This window comes from Chanodichthys erythropterus, chromosome 10 (genome assembly GCF_024489055.1).
Source record: "Chanodichthys erythropterus isolate Z2021 chromosome 10, ASM2448905v1, whole genome shotgun sequence".
NCBI classification, from domain to species: Eukaryota; Metazoa; Chordata; class Actinopteri; order Cypriniformes; family Xenocyprididae; genus Chanodichthys; species Chanodichthys erythropterus.
In genome coordinates, this window is record NC_090230.1 from 19,448,585 (window position 1) to 19,475,278 (window position 26,694).

Sequence of the window (26,694 nt, forward strand, 5' to 3'; positions counted from 1 at the left end):
GTGTGTGTGTGTTTTACTTTATATAAATATATATAATTTTATTGATATCAATGTTTGACATCCTATAAGAAAAATGCTAATTTTATGTAAAACCAATAAAGGACAGAGTTCAATGACATGAAAATATTTTTTTAATCTGTTTCAATGACGCAAAGGCACCTGCCTCACCTTTAGCGCAACTGTCGTCACTGTCATGTGACGTCCAGCAGAGGGCGTCGCGTCTCAAGGGCGGGGATCGAACGTCCCCCTCTCTTCCTCTGATTGGCCTGTCGGAGTGGGGCGGGACCTTTGCGGGGTACCTCGCCCTCTGATTGGCCAGACGGATCTAGAGTGACTGGAGCGCAGCGGCGGAGGCGCAGCGGAGAATCACAGCAGCACAAACCCACTGCGCTCATGGCATCAAGGAGAATGGAGACCAAACCAGTTATAACCTGCCTCAAAACGCTCCTCATCGTCTATTCCTTCGTGTTCTGGGTGAGTGACCGTCATTCATTAGCGTTTTTGAGCGTTTAATGCTTCTGCAGCGTGCTACGAGGAAGCTGAATTGATTTATTACCATAATAAGGCGTTTGTTGCATTATTGCGCCACTGGAAAACAAGTGCATCTCCATCATGGCAGGGCTGGACCCCTCTGAGGCCATTACAAACACAAATATAATTATACATATCACTGATTCTGTACAAGGATATGATAAACAACCTTTTGTTTTGATGCCAGTGATGAAAAATAATATATAATCGCTTGTTTTAATCCGTTTTTGAGATGAAAAATGAGATGTGCATGATGATGTTGGACATTATTTATAATGAATTAATATTAATGTTCAAATATGGACATTTGCAGAACATTATTCCTTATGAATTGAATATTAATGCTCAAAAATTATGACATATACACAACATTCTGAATTATGAATAGACTTTTAATGATCAAATATAGCATATCCTGGACATTATTAATTATAATTTTAATATTAGTGACCAAATGTGGACATGTGCTAAATATGATTGATCATGAATTGAATTTTAATGTCCAAATGAATGAATGCATGCACAATTTAAATTGTGAATTGAATATTAATGTCCAAATGTGAACAGCTTCAAGACATTTAGTAGGTTTATTAGGGTTGCAGTCACCTTCATCTCTCTGTCATATGAATATGAAGCAAACCTCAGCGTCCTCATCCTCAGTGATGAACATGATGGTTTGTGTCTGTGAGTAGCGGTTAACTGTGGAATGGCACCGCCCGGGTATCGGTGTGTGTGTGTGTGTGTGTGATGACTGGTCCAACCACCATTCAGTTTGATTCCAGTATTATCAGCGGTACATAAATAAGCTATTAACAAACATTACTGTGTAAATGAACATCATTTGAAATGTCATTGTCTCGCTGGTCCACCTTTCAGCTTAATCTGGCCAAAAACCGCCCATTTAGAAAGGAAGAGACTCACATGTGAAGTGACCAACCAAAATTTGTTTATTTTTTTGTGCCTGGTTTATCTGAAATATATGATACGACAATAATAAACCAACGTAATGCTACCAACCCTGTAAAATCCAGTGAAATGTGAACAGACTAAGGCTGGGACTAGAAACTTTGATTTACATATTTGAGTATATACACATTTAAATGTACATTGAGTCTGTTCAGCGTTACCTAATGTTTGCTAATGACTAATGCAACATATTCTAAAGTGTTTTCGTAATAGTTTTGTAGCCGAGGAAAGGCAGTAGCCTGAAGAAATTATTCATTAGGAATTAGATAAATGTTCTATGACACCATTTTATCATTCATTATTTAAAAAAGAAAATTGAGAAAATGGCTAAATGTGTCAAATAATTGAGCAGATGCTCCATTTGAATTATGCAAAATCAACATGATTCATTTGCAAACCAACTGGACCTCAGATGTCAATATAAAAGTCATGTAATGTCATACAAGAAAATATGCAAGAAATGTGAACGTTTAGGAATTGAGAGTGAATTTTGCAGAAACTGATTGTAATGCTTTGATTCTGTCTTTTGCAATATGTTTAAGTTGCACAATGCACAAATTACATTATTTTCTGGGCTTCAAATTACTCTTTATAACGGCAACTCTCCTGTAGTCAGACAATAATGATGCGCGATGTGAAATTCACACTCATTCACTGGGATTTCACATCATTAAATGAGCATATTGCGCTCTGAGTGCATCTGATCGTACATGTATTGTGCTGAAGCTCTTGTTTCTTCAGATCTCATGTAGGTCAACACTCTGAGTTTGTGTTAGTAGGTAACCGTCTGCATCACCGTCTGTGCTCACTGGAGCTTCAGTAATGCAGTGTGGCACATTCACCACCAACCAGTGACTGTTTAGCTCTCTGTCTGTCTCTAATCCCACTCGGCACAGTCATCCAGTGCCTGACCCAAATCCAGGCCTTTTGGACCGTAACACAGCGTAATTCTGCTGTAGACCTCAGAGCTGACGGTACATTTAACTTGATATGAACAAAAACAGTATGTTGACTTTGGTGAAATTTAAATTAAATAAGATCTAAAACATCTATTTTGACTAATGATTCAATGGTCTGAGCTGTTTAATCAAGACTCAAACTCATCGGGGCGAATTTGCTTCATTTGCACTTTCACAAGTAGTGTTTCAGCGCAAACTTTTCTTATTTACAAATGACTTAAAATCCAGTTTATCTCTGCAGAATATGCACTGAAATAGCATATTTTTATGTTTCCAGCCCTAACTCATAATTGGAATATGGCATAAAACATTTGCAAATAAAGCACCATTTCATCCAGTGTGATCAAGAGAACAAAATCATCCCTTTCTGGGAAATTGGCCCAAAATATCTGTAATAAAACTGCAAGTTGCTTTAATTTGGGGGCTTATAATTGGCTCTTTTTTCCTACATTATAAATGGCTTCCATCTCAGAGCAGGCAGACGAAACTCAACAAACACTGTCATGTCATCTTGCGTTCGAATGCCTGGTGTTTGGGAATGCAATCGTGTGAGACGCTCATGGGAGGTCATTAAACCAAACCATTTCGATGACAGACTGTGGCTCAGACATTTCAGAACAACGTTTGAGATGCTGTGTGATGTGATTGGTCCACTGGTTAGTCCAGCTATCCAATCACATCCTCTGTTGAGTCAAAGTCACTTGAGAATTTGTTTGACTTCTTATCGGATAAAAAATTATCCACCTCAAAAGAGCACATACGTTTTTTTTTGTTTTTTTTTAATGCACATTTTTAGAATTTATGCTCCGTTGCCATTTCCATCCAACATTTCTTAATCGATACCCCAAAATTTGAATGAAAATAGATGGATGGATATTTTTTCAGCACAAATTCCCCAAGTTTCACGCTATATAATTGCACAATTTGGCTGATGCAATAATTTTTGCTTTAAAAGAGACATTTATAGTAATTATTGCAGCTGAAATTCATCAAATGATGGAGAAGAGTGTTATATTTTGGAAAATATGTGGAATATATCCAGATGCATGTGAGTTTAAACACGAATTGGCTATTTATAGAGACTATTTAGGTACAAGTGAAGCGAATTTCACCAAAAATGTGATTTTAATATGATTTGTGTTTAAAATTATTATTTATTTGACATACTTTTATCAAAAGCAACTTGAAGTTCATTTAAAGTGTAAATTTGCATTTGTTTTTATTCTTTCAAGTAATGTTAATGTGGAGCAGTAGTTATGGACATTGTGCTGTTTATAAGGACACTAATAAATGGTTTCTGCGCTATTAGCATCACCGAACTGAATTGCGCACTTGCAGACAAGTTAAATGAGCTTTGAAACTCACGTTGTGTTGCAAGGGAACGAGGGCGTAACTGAAGCGAGAAGTGAACATTGAGGCAGAAATTAGATACAGAGCAAGGGAGTGACAAATGAAAATGGAGTCAGTGTCATTTCTCTGGTCTTCCTGTCAGCTGTTCTGGACCTGTTGGGTTCATTCTGTTCGTCTGAGTGCAGACAGACGGAGCTCCATGTGTCCTGCAGTCGACCCTCACAAACACATTCACGCTCTCTGTTCTCCCAGAGGCAGATGGGAACAGACCTACAGGACTGGGAAAAGACAGATGACAGCGCCTGTTGCTTTGTACGAAACAACTAGTGCGTTTCACACCCGACCAGTTTAGATTGTATTTCACATGTTAACATGCCGCTATTTGTGGAGATAATCTTACACCTTGAGTTAACCAGACGTGACATAACACAAGTGACAAGTCATTTTTCTGTCCTCGCTGAAAGCAAAAATGCTACAAAGTGACACAGCTAATCATAACATGTTTGATGGTTACATGGCATTCATGTCATGTTGGAATTAACGTAATTACTAGTTTCGACTAGGAAATAACAATCATGTAAAACTCATAATGACAAGTTGGAAAGTCGTTGTGACGTCACAAGACTTCGGCTTCAAATAACGTCAAACACTTGTTGCTGTAAACTGTATTTTCTGTAGACTTACAGCAAGCAAAATCTCTTTGCTGCTAATTTTATAGCTATTTCATGGTGTGCGATAGACACCAATCAATTTAGATGCAAATTATTTTTAAAAAATGGCACTCGCAATGAATTGACATCCTTTTAGAAATGGTTCATCCATAAAGGTGCCGTAGAACGTGTTTTCAAAAGATGTAATATAAGTCTAAGGTGTCCCCTGAATGCATCTGTGAAGTTTCAGCTTAAAATACCCCATAGATTTTTTTTAATTCATTTTTTTAACTGCCTATTTTGGGGCATCATTAAATATGCGCTGATTCAGGCTGCGGCCCCTTTAAATGCTCATGCTCCCCGCCCCCCGACTATAAAACAGTGCATAAACAAAGTTCACACAGCTAATATAACCCTCAAATGGATCTTTACAAAGTGTTCGTCATGCAGCAACATGTTAATGAAACATTTATAAAGACAATTTACAAATATCACTAAAAATATCATGATATCATGGATCATTTCAGTTATTATTGCTCCATCTGCCATTTTTCGCTGTTGTTCTTGCTTGCTTACCTAGTCTGATGATTCAGCTGTGCACAGATCCAGACGTTAATACTGGCTGCCCTTGTGTAATGGCTTGAACATGGGCTGGCATATGCAAATATTGGGGACGTACATATTAATGATCCCGACTGTTACGTATCAGTCGGTGTTATGTTGAGATTCGCCTGTTCTTCGGAGGTCTTTTAAACAAATGAGATTTACACAAGAAGGAGGAAACAATGGAGTTTGAAACTCACTGTATGTCATTTCCATGTACTGAACTCTTGTTATTCAACTATACAACTATTTACTAGGTAAATTCAATTTTTGATTCTAGGGCACCTTTAATTGTACTTTGAATCAAACGAAATGTTTTTGCGTTTTCAAACGTTTTTCTGTCTGGAAACACTTTTTTTTACGTTTTGTGAAAAATCGTGTATTTAGAATGACAAAAAATTGGTTCGTAAGTAATTTTTGACATATAATTTGACACAATTTCAAGCATACGAAAATTAGGAATACCATTATTAACCAGTTACCAACATTTAAAAATGACTTTTTTCTTTTTTGTTTTGTTTTTTTTACTTTTCTATGACGTTCTGTACAAAATCAATTTGTTTTTGTTCCTTGAACTGTTCCTAATCTCTGGTGTGAACACTGTTATTATCAGATGTCCAGATATCGGTACGTTCCCCATGAGAGAAATCTGGATCTCTAGAGCTGAAATTAGCATCAGGGTTGCAGTACATCTATCCGGTTCATGTTTCAATGCAGTCGACATTATTAAAGCTTTGGAAGTAAGTCAACACCTAATGCCACCTTTGCCCTGTGTACATTTGCCTGGGAAGGACCCTGTGATGGGGCTACCATGTTTTTCCTTGAAACGAAATTGAAAAGAACTCCTAAAGTATTTTGTATTGAGATTATATGCCAATAATCGCTAATAAATATTCATGAGGACACATAATTGAATCACGCAGAGCTGAATATTGGGTAGCTTTTTATTGCAGGGTCAATTTGATTGATTGAGCATGTAAAGCTCAGGATGTGACCGTATGACTTTGCACACTGTGTGTGTAACTGATACACACATAAAATGGCATGAGTCTATGTGTGATCCCAGAGTTCCTGGCGCCTTAAAATAGCTTGCTTGAACATCACAGTGAGCGACAGGAATCCTGTTCTCACTAAACTCTCTCCGGGGAAGCGAAGGAACCAGGGACACATTAGAAAAGATGGAGTGAAATATAGACAGACAAGTAATTTAAACACCTAAGAATCGAAGAAACGGCTCGGCTGGTACTTAAAGTCTAGAATTGATCTTCTGTTGTTGCTCGTCAATAGTGTAATGAAAAACTGTCATCACTGGAGGATAAGAGTATTGCTTATTGCAATATTCAGAATTTAGATCATCAGAAATTCACAAAATCACACAGCAGCAATATTTAGAGTTAGCGTTAGTGAGCTTGAAGATTAAATAAATCTTTTTGAGCTAGGAAAGCATTGTGATGTTATAGAAGAAACTTGGGCTACAAAATCATATATTTTCCAATTTACTACTCAGAACAATGTTTGAAGTAGTACTTTTAAATTTGAAACTCATGGAAATCTGAAACTCGTATTGCAGTTTATAGAGTTACAAAATAAATAAAGATAAAATCTTAGCAAATATGTAATGTACAGTAAAAAAATATCTCTTTGTTGATAATTGTAGACATAAAAATGCTAGTATTTCATTGTGGAGTTTCTTCGCTTATTAGGGCCCTTTAAAATCTGTTTTATTTTTTCCCAAATTCCGTTTTTTCCATTTTAATTTTTCTGGATTCCATTTTTTTTTTTTCAGTTTTATTTATTTTTTTACTCTATTTTAATGGTTAAATTAAATTTTAGTAATCAAAAAGCATGTCTAATTTATTGAAACAATGAATCTTGTCCAATTTACCAACAATTTAATAAAAGTTTAACAAAAAGAAATTGCATTTTTTTTTAGGGCCCTAAGTTTTATTCTTTCCCCTCAAATTTTATTTTTACCAAATTCTGTTTTCTGGATTCCATTTTAATGGTTTAATTCCATTTTAATAATCAAAAAGCATGTCTAATTAATTGAATTCTTAAAAACAACAATATTAATTAATTAAAAAATATATTTTTATGATTTTTTTTTTTTTTTTCAGAAGTTCTGTTTTCTGGCAATCAAATGAACGCATACCATTTAATTTATCTTTTAATCATGAAATTAAACTTTTGTCAAACAATGTGCTGCACAACAGAGCTTTACTGTTAAAATTAAAACATGGAAGAAACACTGAGATTATTGTATATTTTAAAATAAAATATATTTTAATAATTTATTATCAAATTAATTTATCTAAATTCTACTGTACAACAGTAATATGTTTCTGTCAAGTTAAATCGAACTTTTATTTTTATTTGTTTGCCTAGAGCTTTGTGTTTTTCTGTGTTTATGATGGTAGTTTTCTCAAACGAAGTGGTTAAATGCTGATGAAGTGACTTTCAGAGCAGCTCTGGAGATGAATTTGTGCGTTTATATAGTGAGGCGACAAAGGACGAAAACACAGCGAGCGTCACACGTGCTTCAGCGTGCGTGCGCGAGGCGGTGTGAGGTAAATGAAACTGCGCTTCCGCATCATTCATTTCAGAGGCACACAGGCATGCAGGATTCATGTTTAAATAGTCTTTTTGCGGTTTAATATTCAGTCACTAGTCTAATCGTGATTTAATTTACATTTACTGACCTGCTTTTAATTCATTCATCAAAAAATTGACAAATTCCATGACATTCAGTGTTATATAGTAAATAGTTTTTATGTATAGTATATAGTTTTTATGACTGGATTCTGCGATTTTGTCCACGTTTCCGTGATCGCCGAAATTATAGGGCCCTAGCTTATGGTAACGTGATTGTGTTTCTGTGTTACTTATTGAGTTACCAAACAAATAAAACTAAAAAACTTAAAGAAAAGCCAACATTTAGCAAATGTTTACAGTAAATTAAATTATCTTTTTTGTTGATAATCATAAACATTTAAAAGAATTGCTAGCATTTCATGACAGTTTCTCCTCCACTAACAATTGCATTGTTATTGTGCTTCTTTATAGAGTTACATAATAGATAAGAAACTTAGCGAATTTTTTGCAAATTGTTCAAAACAGTAAATGATCCTTTTTGTTATACTAGATCATTTTTGTTATGCTACAGTATAAAAACATTTCTATTATAGCATAGCAAAGTTTAAACTAACTGTAACGTCGTCATTGTTTTTATCAAATTAAAGCGCTCAATTTAAAAGAAGTTTAACTTTTGAAAAACATCTCTAGACCTTGTGCTTTCCACTGTCCACGTCTCGTGTTTTAGATACAAAGTGTGAATGGCCCGCATGGGAGGGAAAAAAAAACACAAGGTCCGTCTAGCCCATGATTACATAGAAAGTAATTGAAAAACAGCGCAGTGGAATGCAAAAACGCGTTCTGTGGAAACGGCCATACTGTTTGCCGAAGTATCTGCGGCACAAGCTATAAAGGCTCCACCCTCTTCTGGAAGGGGCGGGAAGCATCAGCTCAGTTGCATTTAAATATGCACACGAAAACAGCGTGTTTTTGCTTCCACCCAAAAAGGGGCATTTTGGCATTGAATAATGAGTGATCTGTAGGGTATTTCGAGTTAAAACTTCACAGACTCTTTCTGGGGACACCAGAGACTTATATTACATCTTGTAGAAAGGAGAATTGCAATGTGTTGCGATTTAATGGACAGGGCTTGTCAAAACAAAGATGTGCATTAATTGTTGTGGTTGTATCAATTTGCTTATAGTTAGATGTGTTTATTCTGTCAGAAAGAAAATAATAGTACTAAATTATTGCTATGGTAATTGAAGTGTGCTATTGGACCTATTCGACCAACAAGTGAAATTGGTGCTTCTGTAATTGGTGCCATTTGAAGATTCTTGAGTCGCCCTCCTCTTGAGTTATTTTGCTCTTAGCCAGCGCTATTAACATTGGCAGGCTTGTTCATTACAAGCAGACAATTAAGAACTCGTCTGGTCCAGTTTTCCCAGTGGCCCTTGGTGTTATTATGGAAATGAGAGCGTTGTTGAAGACTGCAGTGCTGCTGATATATTCTGTCCTTTCGTGTGTGGAGGCGTCGACACTTATCACCAGTGCTCTATTTGTTCCTCCTTAAGCTTGATATTATTTTATCTTGTGCATTCTTTTCCCTTTGGAATGCAGAGGTGGAATGATCAAATCGAGATTTATTCAAATTCAACTTCACTGTCGAATCTGAAGGAAAACATACTTATGTCAAGTGCTTAAAGCAGAACAGTTTGGTCAAAAGAAAATTGTATTGTTTTGACAAACATTGGGATTTAACATTTAATACCTCATACTGTACCCAAATTAAGTCATGTTCTGACAATGTTTTAACTTGTTATTGTTAAATGCACACCTCTTTTACCCAAACATGAACTAAGTAAATGAAAACCCAGTTCTCTTTGCGTTCACATTGTACCTGGATTTTAAAGTTACTACAACGTAATTAACAAAATTAGGAGCCTTTAAAATAGCATAATATGGGCTCTTTAAATATTCATTTTAATTATATGTATTATATATTTATTGGATCATTTACCTCCTGGGACCCAGGAATAGACTTCTGTCCTCTGTAGTGGACATTATATGTCCACTACAGTGGACATTATATTTTAGTGATTTTCTCTGACATAGGGCTGGACGATATGGCCAAAATTTATATCACGATATAATTCTTAATTTCGGTCGATACGATATAATTCCGATATCGATATGAACTATATAATAGCCTCAGAAAAACTGCCAAGAATGGCCACAACGTCTGAAAAATGAATTTGCCAAATCTATGAAATCTCTTCCTATAAAACTATATAATATTTAAGAAATAAAAACAGTACAAATAAATTTATGTTCAGCTTTTATTTGTATTTAGCCTTCATACAAACATAAAAAATAAACATAAGACTCACTCACTTTTGTAATATTAATATCTTTAACATTAAACTATAACGTAGGCTGATTTTATTATCCTTAATATAGATTAAAACAAAAGTGCTTCAGCCAAGATAAAGATTGTGAAAAGTAAAAACAGAAAAAAAACAGTGAGAAACAACAAAAACACATTGCTGGGGCAGGAACATTGTTGAGTGTTGATGACACTAGGGGTGCAATGGTTCAAATTGCTCATGGTTCGGTTCGTATCACGGTTTTAGGGTCACGGTTATGGTACAGTTCGGTATGTGCTATTAGCACGTACCGAAACCGTGACCCTAAAAATAAGACTACTGTCAAATAAAAATAAAGAAAATAAGAACAAACGATCAAACTACAAGCAAATAAGTACATCACAAATAAGTACAATAAAGCAAATATTCAAATAAAATAAACAGTGCTTTTCAGGTTTTCAGGTACAGAATGGATAAAGTAATCAAATATAAAATAACACTGCATATTATCTTTACTGTATAAAATAAATAGTATTAATCATTATTGAAGTTACAAAAACTATTCAGTCAAGAGCAGTGAGTGATTTCTTTGTTATTTGTTGTTTGATTTAACATTAAAAACAGGCAGCAGGAATATTTTTTTCCCTTTTAAGACATGCACGATCCAGTAGCTACATATACTGTTACACATGCGATGTCTTTCTCGACTGTTATACGTTCACTTAAGACATAACCGACTATGTTTGCTAGGATACTCGCCAAGACGGGCATGTTGACTTAATTTTTGTATGAATTTGTCCGCCGAAGCGCAAGACGTGAAAGAGAACTCAGTATTTGCGCGCTGACTGAAATAAGCGTGTGCGCGCGTCGCATGAGCGCACACAAATCTTCTCACGGCGCGTGCGAGTTCTCTTTCGCGTCTTGTTCTTAAAGGTTTAAATCAGCAAAGCTTAAATGAGTTTAGTTTAAACAGATAGCATCGTGTGCTGTTCAGGTCTCACCTGCGCTCGCGCGCTATCAACACCCGGGTGATGACGGCGTAAATGACTGGACATTAGAGCATACGGCACTAGCTGTTAACAGTTTACAAAGAGTGACTGTTTTGTCCACGCTTTCTGATTATCGTTGTTGTAACGTTTTGTGTATCCATCGACTGAAACATACATTATCTGAACTCTGTCTGTTTTCCACGATGCTATTTTAAACAAATCATATTAACTAATAGATACGCTGATGGCAGCGTGTATCTGTGATGTACGTCATCACGCAAATAGCCAATCGCGTTCTGCTCTTTCTAACGGCTGCGCCTCAAGTGAGAAATGTTGTAATGTATATATCGAAATACCGGAAATGTGTTTAAAAATCATATCATCGTTATCGAAAAAAATTATATCGCGGTATATATTGATATTGAATTATTGTCCAGCCCTACTCTGACATCATACATGTCACAGTTTTAAGTCTGGATGTCCTGTAAAGAGCACATTCAGGGCTTTGCAGAGATACCAGATTTTTAGAGGTTTCGCCATTAAAACAACAACTTCTTGGTCTTTAATTATGACTGAAAATGAAAATAAGAGTGCTAATGGAAATATGATAATATTTTGAGATTAAATTTAAAATTTATTTAAATTGGATTAATTTTCAAATTGTTTATTATAAATCAACATCTCAGGAAAATGTTATGGGGTTTCAAATCAAAATATGACTTTCTGTTATGAAACAGAACATTGATTTCATACATGTCCACTGTAGAGGACACCAGGACTTAAATCATGTTTATCAGGCATTTTAGGAGATACAACAAGTGAATAGGGAAAGAAATTATATGTCAATATTCCTATTAATTATTAGATATTATTATGAAAATGTTGCCAATTATTGCTCCCATTATTACACTTCTTTTTTCATTGCATGTTGCTCCAAGAACAGATTAATATGCAAATTAGATACAGTGTATAGATACATTGTATTGAATGGGAAAACCGATGTATGGCCATTTTACCCTCATACTGCATAAAGTAAAATGGTATATCAATTAATTCCATTATATGTTTCATAACATAGTTGAGAATCATCTTTATACATAGTTTGGTTAAAAACAATATTGAAGCCTAAAAATTGATTGGTGATTAAAAAAAAATCCCATTGTTTTTGCCTATAAATGTCATTTCATGTCATTTTATTTTTTAAACAACTTAGTCCTGGTGTCCACTACAGAGGACATATCATAACATATGAATAAAATATAATTTTTAAAAAATGTTAATTTTTCATTTGTTTCTTATGCTCTAAACAATATAATGACGTGAAAAAAATGCTAAATTAAAAAAAATAAAAATGTTGGGTCTCAGGAGGATATACAGTAGTATTATTTTTCTGTTTTCATTTATTCATGAGTCCTGTAAAGTGATACAGCTTTACACCCAGGTAAATCTTCACAGCTCCGTAGCTCTTCTCTAAATGATTGGGTTGGTATTATCCAGGCTTGAATCCTATTAAAGGATTCACTCTAGACTCTTAGCTGACCAGGTGCTCATCCATGATACCTGCTTGACAGGTGAGGAACACCAGAGATGTGCTTATATTAATGCAAAACCAAAATACTCAGCATTTCTTTAATAATAGCAATGAAGAAAGTCTCAAACCCCAAAATGGTTCAGGAATGAGTGTATTCCCACAAGTGTGTTCAGCACATTTCAGACTCCAGTTTGGTAAACAACCAGAACAGAAACATGTTTTTCCACCGGGATTGGTCTTAAGTGCTAGGAAACATGATCTCTGCCTTTTATTATCTGTACCAAACACTCATTGCGGTTTTGTAAACAGTAAGGAAACAAAAGCTAAAAGAGTGTCTGATTATTACAGTTATCAGACCCTCTTGAGGATGGCATGAGCCATCAGAAAAGAAGCTTCAACCTCAAATGGAAATGAAATTGAATTTGGATCTGATTGCTTCTGTGTGTGACTTTGTTGGCAAGGAGATTTGATTGAGGATTGCAAAGGCCAAATTATTGAATTTGTGAATTACATACAGTATGTTCAGATGTTGATTTATAACCGTGATTAATCTTCCATTACCTAAAGTCATTTAAAAGCATCCGTGTCCAACATCCTGCTTCTGTGCATCAGGTTTTGGCATTGTGCTGAGTGCGTTTAGTGGTGATGAGGGATTTTTTTAGGTTAATCCTTGTCTAAAAAGTCTGAACGAGATATAAATATTGCTGCTGCCAACCCAGAAAATAATATTTCAATTAATCAAAGATTCCTGGCCTTTCCACACAAATATTAAGCAATATTTTCAGCACTGATCATAATAAGTAATGTTTCTTGAGCTGCAAATCAGCATATTAGAAGGATTTCTGAAGGAAAGAAAGAAAGAAGTGTTTTTTTATTAATTGTCAATGTCAAATGTCAATTAACAAATGATAAAGGCCAATTGATTAAAAATAAATAGTAATTTGGGTAATAAATAAATCTTTTTTTAAAGTGTTTATGAATTGTAATGTCTTTGACTAGCATGACTAAACATCTCCATAAAGTCCCAATTCAACACTTTGAAAATACTCTCTGCATTCCTGAAATATTCCTAATTAGTTCCCAACTGTGGAATTTAAAGGTGACTGGAATTCCTCTGTTAAGGTCTTGTTATCCTGGAATGACTCCGTGTGCCGTTTGACACAGGCCTGGTAATGAAAGAGATGCTATTATTAGCCGCTAGCTTGAGTTGTGGTGCTAGATGCTTGTGTTTGCTTTGTTCTGACATGGCGATTAGCAGCTTTACGCTCATGGGGAAAGGTATGCTAAATGAGTTGGCTATGTGTTAGCAGCACGTAGCATCAGGTTTAAACATGGCACAGATTTCTTTTCCCTTTTTTTGTATCGTAATTGGGTTTTTTTAATGCCTGTTTGTTTTGCTAACTTATTTATATTAGCTGTTATGTTGAGTAACATTGAGCATGCTAGGAACATCTGAGTTGTAGATTAACAGTTAGCACACATGTTCTGACACATTGAGCCATCTGTATTATTTCCTTATCCTGGATTTATTTTAAACTAGATTTTAGATTTTCCAAAGAAAATGTGAAAGACGCTAGCCCTTAAAAAACAATGCTAGTGTGTTATGGTTGAGTAGCCAGAGTATTATGCTATTATACTGTTGTTAAATGGTGCTAAATGGTTTTAGTGGATTGCCAAGCAGTTGCTAGTGGTTGCTTATTGACCAAAGCCGAAAGGAAACCACCCCACCCCACTATTGTTGTTATTTCAAGCATAAACTGAATACAATTCTGAGAGATCATTTGCTAATGATGATTTCCTGTGTAAACTAAACAGTACTAAAATAATATCCTATAATTTAAAGGGTTAGTTCACACAAAAATGAAAATTCTGTCATTTATTACTTACTCTCATGCTGTTCCACACCCTTAAGACCTTCGTTCATCTTCGGAACACAAATTAAGATATTTTATTTGAAATCCGATGGCTCCGTGAGGCCTTCATAGGGAGCAATGTCACTTCCTCTCTCAAGATCCATAAAGACACTAAAAACATATTTAAATCAGTTCATGTGAGTACAGTGGTTCAATATTAATATTATAAAGCGATGAGAATATTTTTGGAGTGCCAAAAATAACAAAATAACGACTTATTTAGTGATGGCCGATTTCAAAACACTGCTTCAGGAAGCATCAGAGCATAAATGAATCAGTGTGTCAAATCTGTTGTTCAGAGTGCCAAAGTCACGTAATTTCAGCCGTTGGCCGTTGAAACGCGATCTGAATCATGATTCGACGCGCTGACTCACATATGCTCCGATGCTTCCTGAAGCAGTGTTTTAAAATCAGCCATCACTAAATAAGTTGTTATTTTTGGCGCTCCAAAAATATTCCCATCGCTTTATAATATTAATATTGAACCACTGTGCTCACATGAACCGATTTAAATATGCTTTTAGTACCTTTATGGATCTTGATAGAGGAAATGACATTGCTTCCTAAGGAGGCCTCAATGAGCCATTGGATTTTAACTAAAATATCTTAATTTGTGTTCCGAAGATGAACGAAGGTTTTACGGGTGTGGAACAGCATGAGGGTGAGTAATAAATGACAGAAATTTCATTTTTGGGTGAACTAACCCTTTAAAAGAATATACAAGTCTGAACTGAATGTAACATTTTCAGAAATTTAATTGCATGTTATTTGCAATTGAATTAAAGTGTATTCATTAAAATTTATATTAAATGAAATTAGATGAATTAGCTAGTGCTTTTTTGACAAATGTTAAATAACATGTAATTTCATAATTTCATCATTTTATTGTCTTTAAAATATGGTTAAAGTGTACTGCCGAATATACTGACTAGAGTGTACTAAAGTTTGTTAATGAAAGTGTACTCTTTAAGTACACTTAAGTGACATTTTATTTTTTTATTTTATCGAAAAAAATACATACTTTTAAGATTTGAAGTACTCTAAAGTGCACTTTCAATAAAATTAAAGCACACTTTTTTCACAATCTTGTTTTAAGGATTTTTTATATAGTTTTTTTTTTTTTTTACTCAAACAAACCAATATAAATTTTAGGAAAAATGTGTTCATAGCACAAAGTTATGTGGTGAAGGTTGTTATTTAGGGTCATTAGTATTCATGAGATGGCACCTAAAATAGATAGTTTCCTCCATTAGCGTACTCATTTCCTGCACTGTTAAACAGGCACTGTGGGGGAAAAAAACCTCCCAAATTCACTGCTTTTTATTTAGAAAAGAGTTATTTATCTCTCTCTGTTCCCACTTTAATTTTTCACCATAACCCTGATTTATCTATCCATACATCTGTCCGTTGTTTCCAGCTAACTGCCAGAGACACACAGTCAATTTAGTCTTGGACAGATCGTTCTGATTTAAGCCGCCGGCAGCCTCTGTTTCCCCGTCAGTTGACTCTCTGAATAATGAGAAGGACCTTTTAGCCGCGAGACAGTGTCATATAGATGCTGACTCTTGCTGGCCATTTTCCGGTGACTTTGATCCAACATTTCCCAGAAACGGAGCTGGAGAGAATGAGGCTGAAAGGCCAGCGCCTCTGACAGCTGTAGACGGCCATTAAACGTGAGGCGGGCCGTCTAACCGACGCTCTCAGAACAAACAGCACTTATCGACGAGCCGCAGTGGATCATGATGATGTATGGCGCTCTAATGGCCGGGAGAGAGGGAGAGCAATGGAGTGGAAGACAAGTGAAAATTACCGGCTCAATCTGAGCCGGCACAATTCAAGTATGACAACACCCTCAGGAAGAAGGGAAGAAAAACAATTACTGTATAATAATATATTTTACTTTGTGCAATTGTTGATCTTTATGGCTTTAAAATTGAGCACTTATGCACTGGAAATATACAAAACTGCACTATATAGGGAAAGTGGAGCAAAAATAGCAGTGAATTTGATCACAGCTACTGTGTGTTGTGTGTAAAAGGAGTTCACAAAAAAAAAAATTGGTGCTTGATGCTGTTGCTGCACTGCGCTGTTTGTTGTTAGAATTTCTGGGAAATGTTGGTTTTAAAAAGTTATATTTTTAGGCTGGTCTGCATCATTCCCATCAAAATTATTGAGATGGCCAATGAAATCAAAGAAGGTGGGGCTTACCGTTCACAGAAGACGTGCGCGAATTCCAATGCGACGCTTAGTTTTAGCAGTGAAAGAGTGCATGGTAAGATGTAAGTAGCTAAACGTTTAAAGGTGCCCTAGAATTAAAAAATGTATTTACATTGGCATAGTTGAATAACAAGAGTTCAGTACATGGAAACTCTTGTTATTCAACTTATATAAATCTCATTTGTTTAAAAGACCTCCGACGAACAGGCGAATCTCAACATAACACCGTATAACATAACACTGTTTCGTAACAGTCGGGATTATTAATATGTACGCCCCCAATATTTGCATATGCCAGCTCATGTTCAAGACATTAGACAAGGGCAGAACGTCTGGATCTGCACAGCTAAATCATCAGACTAGGTAAGCAAGCAAGGACAATAGCGAAAAATGGCAGATGGAGCAATAATAACTGACATGATCCATGATATCATGATATTTTTAGTGATATTTGTAAACTGTCTTTCTAAATGTTTCGTTAGCATGTTGCTAATGTACTGTTAAATGTGGTTAAAGTTACCATCGTTTCTTACTGTATTCACGGAGACAAGAGTCGTCGCTATTTTCATTTTTTAAACTTGCAGTCTGTATAATTCATAATCACAACTTCATTCTTTATAAATCTCTCCAACAGTGTGTAATGTTAGCTTTAGCCACGGAGCACAGCCTCAAACTCATTCAGAATCAATGTAAACATCCAAATAAATACCATACTTACGCGATTAGACATGCTGCATGACGAACACTTTGTAAAGATCCATTTTGAGGGTTATATTAGCTGTGTGAACTTTGTTTATGCTGTTTAAGGCAAGCGCAAGCTTGGGGGGCACGAGAATTTAAAGGGGCCGTGTGCTGAATCTGCGCATATTTAATGATGCCCCAAAATAGGCAGTTAAAAAAAATGAATAAAAAAAATCTATGGGGTATTTTGAACTGAAACTTCACAGACACATTCAGGGGACACCTTAGACTTATATTACATCTTTTGAAAAGACGTTCTACGGCACCTTTAATATTTGCCGACTGTTTTAACTGAATATGATGAGACGAAACGTTGTACGATTACGTTTGGCATCTAGTGGTGAGGTTGCGAACTGCAACTAATGGCGCACACCCCTTGCACCCCTCCCTTTCGGAGGAGCTATGGTGGCCGTATTATGTTATATTGTATTTTTTGTTAACTTGTAGTAATTTTGCAACATTTATGTTTAAATTTATTAATTTAGCAGACACTTTTATCTAAAGCAACTTACAAATGAGAAGTATGTAAGTCTTAAGGAGGTAATAACATGAGAAGCGTTAGTAATACAAATTTTCAAACATCGTCTAGAATAGTACAAGCTAGAATAGTGAAGAATTAAGAAATAATGGAAACAGAAGATTTTTTTAACACTACTAGCAAATTTTTTATTACTAATTAAATCATAAAAATATTTTTAACAAATGTTAAATATTTTAGAACAAAAAAATTATAATAAATAATTTTTATTATTTTTTTTAATCTTGTTAATTTGTTAAACATATATTACATATTATATAAATTGTATATATTTTAATATAACATTTTACTTATTATTTATCCACTAGAATGACATTAGTGTCTGGAAAACAGATAAAATAACAGTTAAGACACATTATTACTGGGAAAAAAAACTGCAAAGGCAACAATCTGTGGATCTTTTCTCATAGATGGACATCAAACAGGAAGTGTCTGGCTGTGAGCTTTGTTGTTCAGGGGTCTCTCTGTATTTGTTGTCCTGGGCCCCCTGTGTGACCAGATGCTTTTCCCAGCTTGACCGTACGAGAGAGAAAGTGCCACAGCAGCAAAGTCTGCCGTGACGCTCAGCTGTCTCGTCTGAGAATAGAAAGAGTGTGTGTTTGAGTGAGTCACATAAGAGCTAATGTGATTGTCATGTCACCTGTTGTTTGGGAATGGTGTGTGTGTGCATGTGTCCAAACTCTCACAGTCTGTTGATAGCAGAAAGAAAAGCATTGTGTATCAGCCAGACATCTAGGAGTCAAAGGAAGATATCAGCGGTCAATCAGACACTCTTTACAGTAACTAACACTGCGTAATGAGAACTTCATAATATCGAATATAGCAGCTTGGTGTGCTTTTGAATTTGCTGTTTACATTATTTTTGGACAGTCCTGATTTTAGTGTTGCTGTTTACGTTCTAGTTTTGATTTTGAAATGAATGAATGAATCAATACATCCCAGAAATTGAGGGATGTAGAATTAATATGTAATAATTTTTATTTATTAATTTAGTTATTTATGATTCCCTTGATTTATTTATTTATTCTCTTGTGATTTTAATACCGATTTTATTTATTTTTGATTCGCTTGATTTTATTATTATTAATTTATTTATGATCCGCTTGTGAATTTATTTATTTATTTGCCTCTTGTGATTTGATCGTTTATTGATTTAGTTATTTATTTATGTTTCCCTTGATTTTATTTATTAATGTGTGTTTATTCTCTTGTGATTTTATTTTATTTTTTTTATAAATTTTTGATTCCCTTGATTTTATTTTTATTTATTTATGATCTGCTTCTGAATTTATTTATTTATTTTTTTGCCTCTTATGATTTATTTATTTTTGATTCCCTTGATTTTATTTATTTATGATCACTTGTGAATTTATTTATTATCCTTTTGTGATTTAATTTACTTATTCATTTTGTTATGATTTCCTTGATTTATTTATGATCCTCTTGTGATTTACTTTTAGTTTAGTTATTTTGATTCCCTTGATTTTATTATGATCTTTGTGTTTTATTTATTTATGATCATCTTGTGGTTATTATTTGACATTTTTTACACTATTTTTGACCCCACTAGACAATTTATTTATCGAAACGGAAAATTATTTGTGCATAACCTAATTAATATTCATAAACCAAGCCTACACCGTTTCGTGACGTCTATTCTTCCTCCACCTGCCACTTTTTTTAAAAGTAAAGGAATTTGATACAAAAACTAATAACACATTTAAAAAATAACACGTTTATGGTAGAGATATTGGTTAAATTATGGCAGGCCTTACGTGGAAGTCTGTTTGTTTTGACATTGGTGGATTGAGATTACAGACAGTATTGGGATTACTGTTGCCATGGATACAGATTTCTCAGATGACAATGAAGAACATTTGTGGTGCTCGACCATATAATTACATTTATTTACAGCATTAATAGTTTCTGCTGAGTCGTGGGATCTTCTTACAGTGATGACGGGATTGGATCGCTCATGTTTTCAGTCTGTAGTGTGTGACTGTATGTTTTTAATGCTCTTAGCGGATTATGAGACTTGTAGATCTGTTTTGTTTATGAAACAAAAGACTGCTGGGATTTGGAAAGTTGGTTGAAAGTAAAATGAAGGACAAATTGGATGTTTGGTTTCAATTAGAAATCGGTGATTTTGGGGTCAGTAGTTTCAACAGTTTGAGGGACAGATGTGTGTTTATAAAAAGATACGAACTCAACTTGAAAGAAAAAAGGAAAAATTAAGTAAAAATATTATTATTATAATTACTAATTTTAATTAGTTTTCATATTTTTAAATAAATGCATATATTTTATATTATATTATTTAATTTTAGAAACAACATGCTGTCATTTTAATACAACACTAAATATTTAAACAATTTTATTTTATTTTATAAATAATTTTTATTTATTTATAATCCCCTTGTGGTTTACTTTTAGTTTAGGAATTATTTATTAATGATACCCTTGTGATTTATTTATTAAATTATTTTATAGATTATTTTTATTTGAAAATGCCCTTGTAATTTAATTTTTATTTATCATTTTTAATGTAGGATCCTCTTGTGATTTTATTTTTCATGTGTGGGTTTCTATTTATTTATTACCTTTTTTTTTACACTTTTAACCCTAGTTTAAAAACCCCTCACATTGATTCAACTCTGCCAGTTTGTGGAAAGTGTTTTGGGCACTAACTTCACTTTATATGAAACAGGAGATGTTGGATGCAGAGTCTGTAATTGTTCTGGTGCTGTGGTAATACACACACACACACACACACACACACACACACACACACACACACACACACACACACACACACACACTTGTTCCCTTTGAGCAGATTCAAGGCCACAGAACAACAGCGGCTTTGATCAGGCATTTGAAATGCAAAGAGCAGGATGGCTTTTCTCCTGCTCTCTTGTTTCCTCTCGCTTCCCCTTCTCATCAGAGATGTCCTCTCTGTATTCCTGTTCTCTCGCTCCTCTGTCTGCGGTGACGCTCGGAGCTGCCGTGAGTTGCTCCAGGCAAATGGAGAACGGTCACTTCCTGTCTCTCTCCGTGTGTCATGGTTTTAGGGTACGGTTTGATGAGCCTGATGGGTAAAATGTTGTGAACATGCGTCGTGTTTCCTTCTCTCCTGAAGTTTGTTTCACTGCCAGGTTGAACATTTAAATTCAGTCTAGAACCACTGGCCATTTAACCTGCCCATTAAATTAAGGTTATTTTAACAAAACCAAACAAACTCTATTTCCATAAATAGCTGAAGAATTTAATTTAATTTAGAAGAAAATTCAGAATGCTTACTTTTTTTTTTTTGTATATATTTTTAGAATTAGATTTTTTTAATTACTTTTTTTTTCACATACAATTGATTAAAAATAGTTAGAATATACTTTCTTTTTGTTGTATATTGTTTTTGTTCATATAAAATTAAAAAATAATAAAAAAAAATACAATAAATTTGAATATTGTCATTGTATATTGTTAGGTATTTTCACATAAAAATTAATTTAAAGTAATTAAATAAATTTGAATAGTTAGGTTAGGGTTTTTTTGCATGTAAAAATGTACAAGTGTAAAGTTCTTTTTTAGTTGCATATTGTTTTTTGTTTTTGTTCATATAAAAATTAATATAATAAAAATAATATGTAAAGTTAGAATATAATACTGTTGTTGATGTTCATATAAAAATAACTAAATATTTAAAGATAAGAATATATTACTCAGGGAAACTGGAGCAAAATAGTATTAATAGAAGTTGTAGGGATCTTTAGTGAGCATATATTATTTAACCATTATAGAAATGGTATATACGTATATATTATGAGCGTGAGTGTTTTTGTTTGTTTGGTTGTTTTTTTTTGCATGTATAATCTGTTTTGTTGTGGTAAAAGTGTTGGATGGTGTAAAATGGGGTAAAAGCTACAACATGTTACTGTAAACCAACATTGTTCTTGTTCAAAAAAGAAGAATTTAACAGGTTGAAAAAAATGCTGCTGATTTATTTCAGGTCTTGCTCCCTGATCCTTAATACTTACTGAAAAATGCATATGCATATTTGAGAACTCCAAAGGAAAGCATAGAATGTATGTCACTATGGAAACGTTGCCATGGCAGCCGCCTCTCCTGCTATCATGGAGTGTTTTCCTCAATGACGAGAGCTGTAATAGATTTTTTTCTTTATTTAAGCTCTAGATTGTGTGTAACTCGAGGCGTCTCTGACATATCAAAGACGAACGCCGCCGAGCCGCATCAATTTGCCATTCATTTGAAGAAATGAACGCTTCACATTTGTCAGGGGATAGAAAGCGCCTCCTAACTGAGATGTTCAGGAATGCGTTCCTGAGATCCTGTTTAGTATCGGCTCTTCCGGGCTGAAATAAACTCCACTGGACTCTAACAGAAAGTGCATTAGTAGTTTTGTTGTTGTTGTTGTTTTATAGTTCGGTAAAGTGATCTCGCAGGTTTCTCAGGGTTTTTATGTGGTTCTTTATTTAACAGACACATGGCTGGGACAGAGAGAGGACGACAGAAGCACCTATGAATAATTTATATCCTACTGCTCAATAAAACGTTTTCTTCTTCCAGCCTTTACATTAAAAACAAGTTCTGCTCCTCTATGTAGTTTTGCATCATGATGTTTGTGTAGCGGATAGCTTGTCATTTCTCTCGCTTCATTTCTGTTTTTTTCTGATGAAGAAAGATGCTCAGCATTGCATTGTCTCTGTCCTTCCAAGAACATCTGGCTGAGTCTCATGGATTGGCTCTGCTTTCATTTGAGTTTTCATATAGTATATCATATATTATATTTTACCTAAACAAGCCTATTTTTAGGGCATTATTTTCATGACCGTTGAGTACATTTGCCTCATTCTCATTACCAAAAATAAAAATTATGGCATTTATTTATTTGTTTTATAATATAATATAATATAATATAATATAATATAATATAATATAATATAATATAATATAATATAATATAATATAATATAATATAATATAAAATATTATATTATAACATAATATATTATATTGTATTGTAATTGTATTGTATTGTATTATAATACTTTTATTTTTACATCATGGCAATAATGGTATTTATTTATTTATTGTAATGAGAATAATGAAAAAATTATAAAATAATAAAAATTATATTATATTATATTATAATGATATTTTTATTTTTACATTATGGTAATAATGATATTTATTTATTTATTGTATTGAGAATGATGCCATAATAAAAAGATTATTATATTATATTATATTATATTATATTATATTATATTATATTATATTATATTATATTATATTATATTATATTATATTATATTATATTATATTATATTATTTGTATTTCTACATTGTTAATGATGCTATTAATTAATTAATTTATTGTAATAAGAATGATACCATAATAAAAAGATTATATTATGTTATATTTTTACATTGTTAATGATGATATTAATTAATTTTATTTATTTATTGTAATGAAAATGATGTCATCATAAAAAGAGTATATATTATATTATATTATATTATATTATATTATATTATATTATATTATATTATATTATATTATATTATATTGATATTTTTGTTTTTACATTATAGCAATTATGGTATTTATTTATTGCAATGAGAATTATGCCATAATAAAAAAGATTATATTAAATTATGTGTTATGTATATTATATTTTTATTTTTGAATTATGGTAAAGATGGTATTTATTTATTTATTTGCATTATGGTAATTACAGTTAATTTTTACATTATGGCAATTTATTTGTTTTTGTTATGGTAATGAGAATGATGCCATATTATATATATATATATATAATATATATATATATATATATATAATATTTAAATGACAGCGGGAATAATAAGAATTACATACAAAAACTCAAACATATTAAGGCTGAATATATTATGCAGTGTAACATTTCTTTTTTCTTTTGAGGTTAAATGTGACTCGGCAATGTTTTTTGCAAAATTTCCTACATTTTCTACGGTTTTAAAACAAAAGAAAGTAGAGCTGTCTGTCAAAGAGGAGTCGAGGGATTTCAAAGTTCTTTGCACACTTTATGTTTTCGTTCCTGAAACTTAGAGTCATTTCTTCTCTCTCTCTCTCTTGGATCCCTGATGAGTCACACCATCTGTGCACTTTCTCCTTCTCTCTCTCTCCGTCTCTCTGTGTCTCAGTGTGAGATGGAGACATTGTGTCCTCTGTGCCATGGTGGACATGGTCTGAATGACAAGATGGCGGTACCATTGAGCTTAAGATGGATAAAACTCTTTCTGTAGCTCTCTCTTTGTAGCTGTCTCTCAAACCTAGTGCGCTGTCTACCTAGATAGCATTTTAAGGCATCACAGGCATGCCGCTAACCAAAGTAAATGTTCTAATTGAATGAAAAATTGATTTTTTTTTTAGCCAATATATGCGGTCTTGATGCTGCCCATGTAGAGCATTAATTACTCACTTACAAGGTTCCTGTTTAGATGCTTCCTCAGAAGGGACCAAGGGATAGGGTTTTGGGTTTTGCTTGTGCCATTACAGCTCTTCACACCATCATTAGCACATCCGTGAGAGCGATGACTCTTTCAGAGGGGGCAAGCTGATGGCATCTTAGCACTGCTTTTCTGAGTAGGATGTTGGGTTCACATATTCATGGCCGTTTCTGTGGGCAGCATTGTGCGCTTGCTAACACCACGCTAATGCTCATCTCGGATGCGTGGTTGCTAGTCAGGACATCTGAGACAGAATTTCAGTGACGATTTCATGCAGAAATGTCCTGTGTTCAGCCCGTCATGTTGAATCTGAGATCCGTCCACTAGCCGGCTAAACTGGTTCAACACAAGCAGCCGACAGTAACTTTCTCCCGTCGGCCTTCCAGAGTCTGACTGCTGATAAAAACTTAATAAACACTGAGAGGATGATCTCAACAGCCATAAAGCAATCAATTTCACCTAGTTTCTGAAGTAAAGATGATTAAAATTATTTATTGAATAACTTGAATGATTAGCATATTCAAATATGATGCAAACAATGATTATGCTAATCGTTCTACAAAATTAGCAATATAATACCATGTTTACCAGATGGTATTGTGTCCAAAACAGAGAAATACCATGGCACATATTGTAAGTGAAAGTGTCTAGATCTCTAAGAGAGACAAATATGATCTTATTTTCATTTTGTCATCTCTTTTTTTCTTAAATGTGAGCTAATTGTGTTGTGTTGTCGTATTTTGTTTGCTGTTTTTACATTTTGTGTGTTGTGCAGTAGAAATGAAACGTGCTTAGATACATACATATCTATATTATTTTAGGCTATTTTCATAAGAACAGTTAAACATTCTCTGTCTCCGCCAGGCCGATGTATGCCGTATATTACGTGCTGAGTTTCACAGTGATTTCACAGGTTCTAGTGATGAATAAATACACCAGCGCCCTCTTCTGGTTAACACACTAAACTCACATTTGTACAGCTGTACGTGGTACATATTTGTGACTAAAATGTAAAAAATGTAAAAAAAAAAAAAGCTTTTTAGAAAATTAGACGTAAATAAAATCTTGAAAAATATTTTATTTATAATCTGGAATTGTGTGTGTGTGTGTGTGTATGTATATGTGTGTGTGTGTATATTATATATATATATATATATATATATATATATATATATATATATATATATATATATATATATATATATATATTACACTAATAATTGATATACAATTGATATTTTATTCTACTACACTTATATTAAGATATATTTTCTGAAAACAGGTGTCCATGTAATACAAATGCTTCTCATCTTATTTTAAAAATGTTTACATTTTTTTTTAAACTTGACCACAGCTTTGTGATTTGAATTTAAATTAATTTAAATAATTTACCATGAAACAAGCACAGCTAATAGGCAGTATTATTTATTTTTCAGTATTTATTAAAATTTTATTTATTTGTTTAAATTTTAGTAATTGTATGTACATTTGTGATTTTTATTAGTTTCTAAAAATATATTTATCTTTCATTTATTTATTTTTTTTAATTATTATTATTATTTTATTTTATTATTATTATTAATTATTTTTTTTTTATTTTTTTTTACTTCAGCTTAAATTTATTTCAGTTAGTTGTCAAGTTTAAGGTTATCTAATATTTAATTAGTGCTGTAAAGTCAATTAATTGCATATAATGTGTGTATTTTTACAAACTTATGTTTAGATGCGATTTAATCACGATGAATCGATTTGACAGCACTAATATTTATATTATTTCAATTATAGAAAATGATTTTTAAGTTGTATATATGTTAACAATAAAAGTGCTGCTAATAAAATATGCCAAATGATTCAAATTGGCATCATTAAAATAAAATATTCGACCACATAATGTCATTATTGAGGAGTCAAAATCATTATTTCCATATCATGATCAAATCGCTATGATCGCGTGTTGTTTGTTTCAGTTTGTTTAATTTATGTAAATAGCACATTTAATAACGACAGAGTCGACCAAAGTGCTGCACAGAGAAATAAAATTATGCTATTAGCAATAAAACAATCACAAATGGTATACAACACTAAATTCACACAAAATAAAACTGTATATACAGTAGTTACTCCAGTCCATAAGCCTTTTTAAAAAGATGTGTCTCAAGTAAAAATTTAAGTAAAAACCTGAAGTGGCCAATCTCAAGCTAAAAGGCAAGTTATTCCACAACTGGGGTGCTGCCACTGAACATGCACGATACCCCTGAA

The 26,694-nt window shown here is 33.4% G+C and overlaps 1 protein-coding gene across 1 annotated transcript in view; it reads left to right on the top strand.

The window, feature by feature from the left end:
- The first annotated feature begins 340 nt into the window (after positions 1 to 340).
- Positions 341 to 26,694, top strand: part of tspan7 (tetraspanin 7) — a 35,760-nt gene continuing 9,406 nt past the window's right edge. The window contains exon 1 of the mRNA XM_067398784.1: positions 341 to 474. Within this exon, the coding sequence (XP_067254885.1) occupies positions 394 to 474 (81 nt within the window). The 5' untranslated portion in view covers positions 341 to 393. The remainder of the gene's footprint in view (positions 475 to 26,694) is intronic.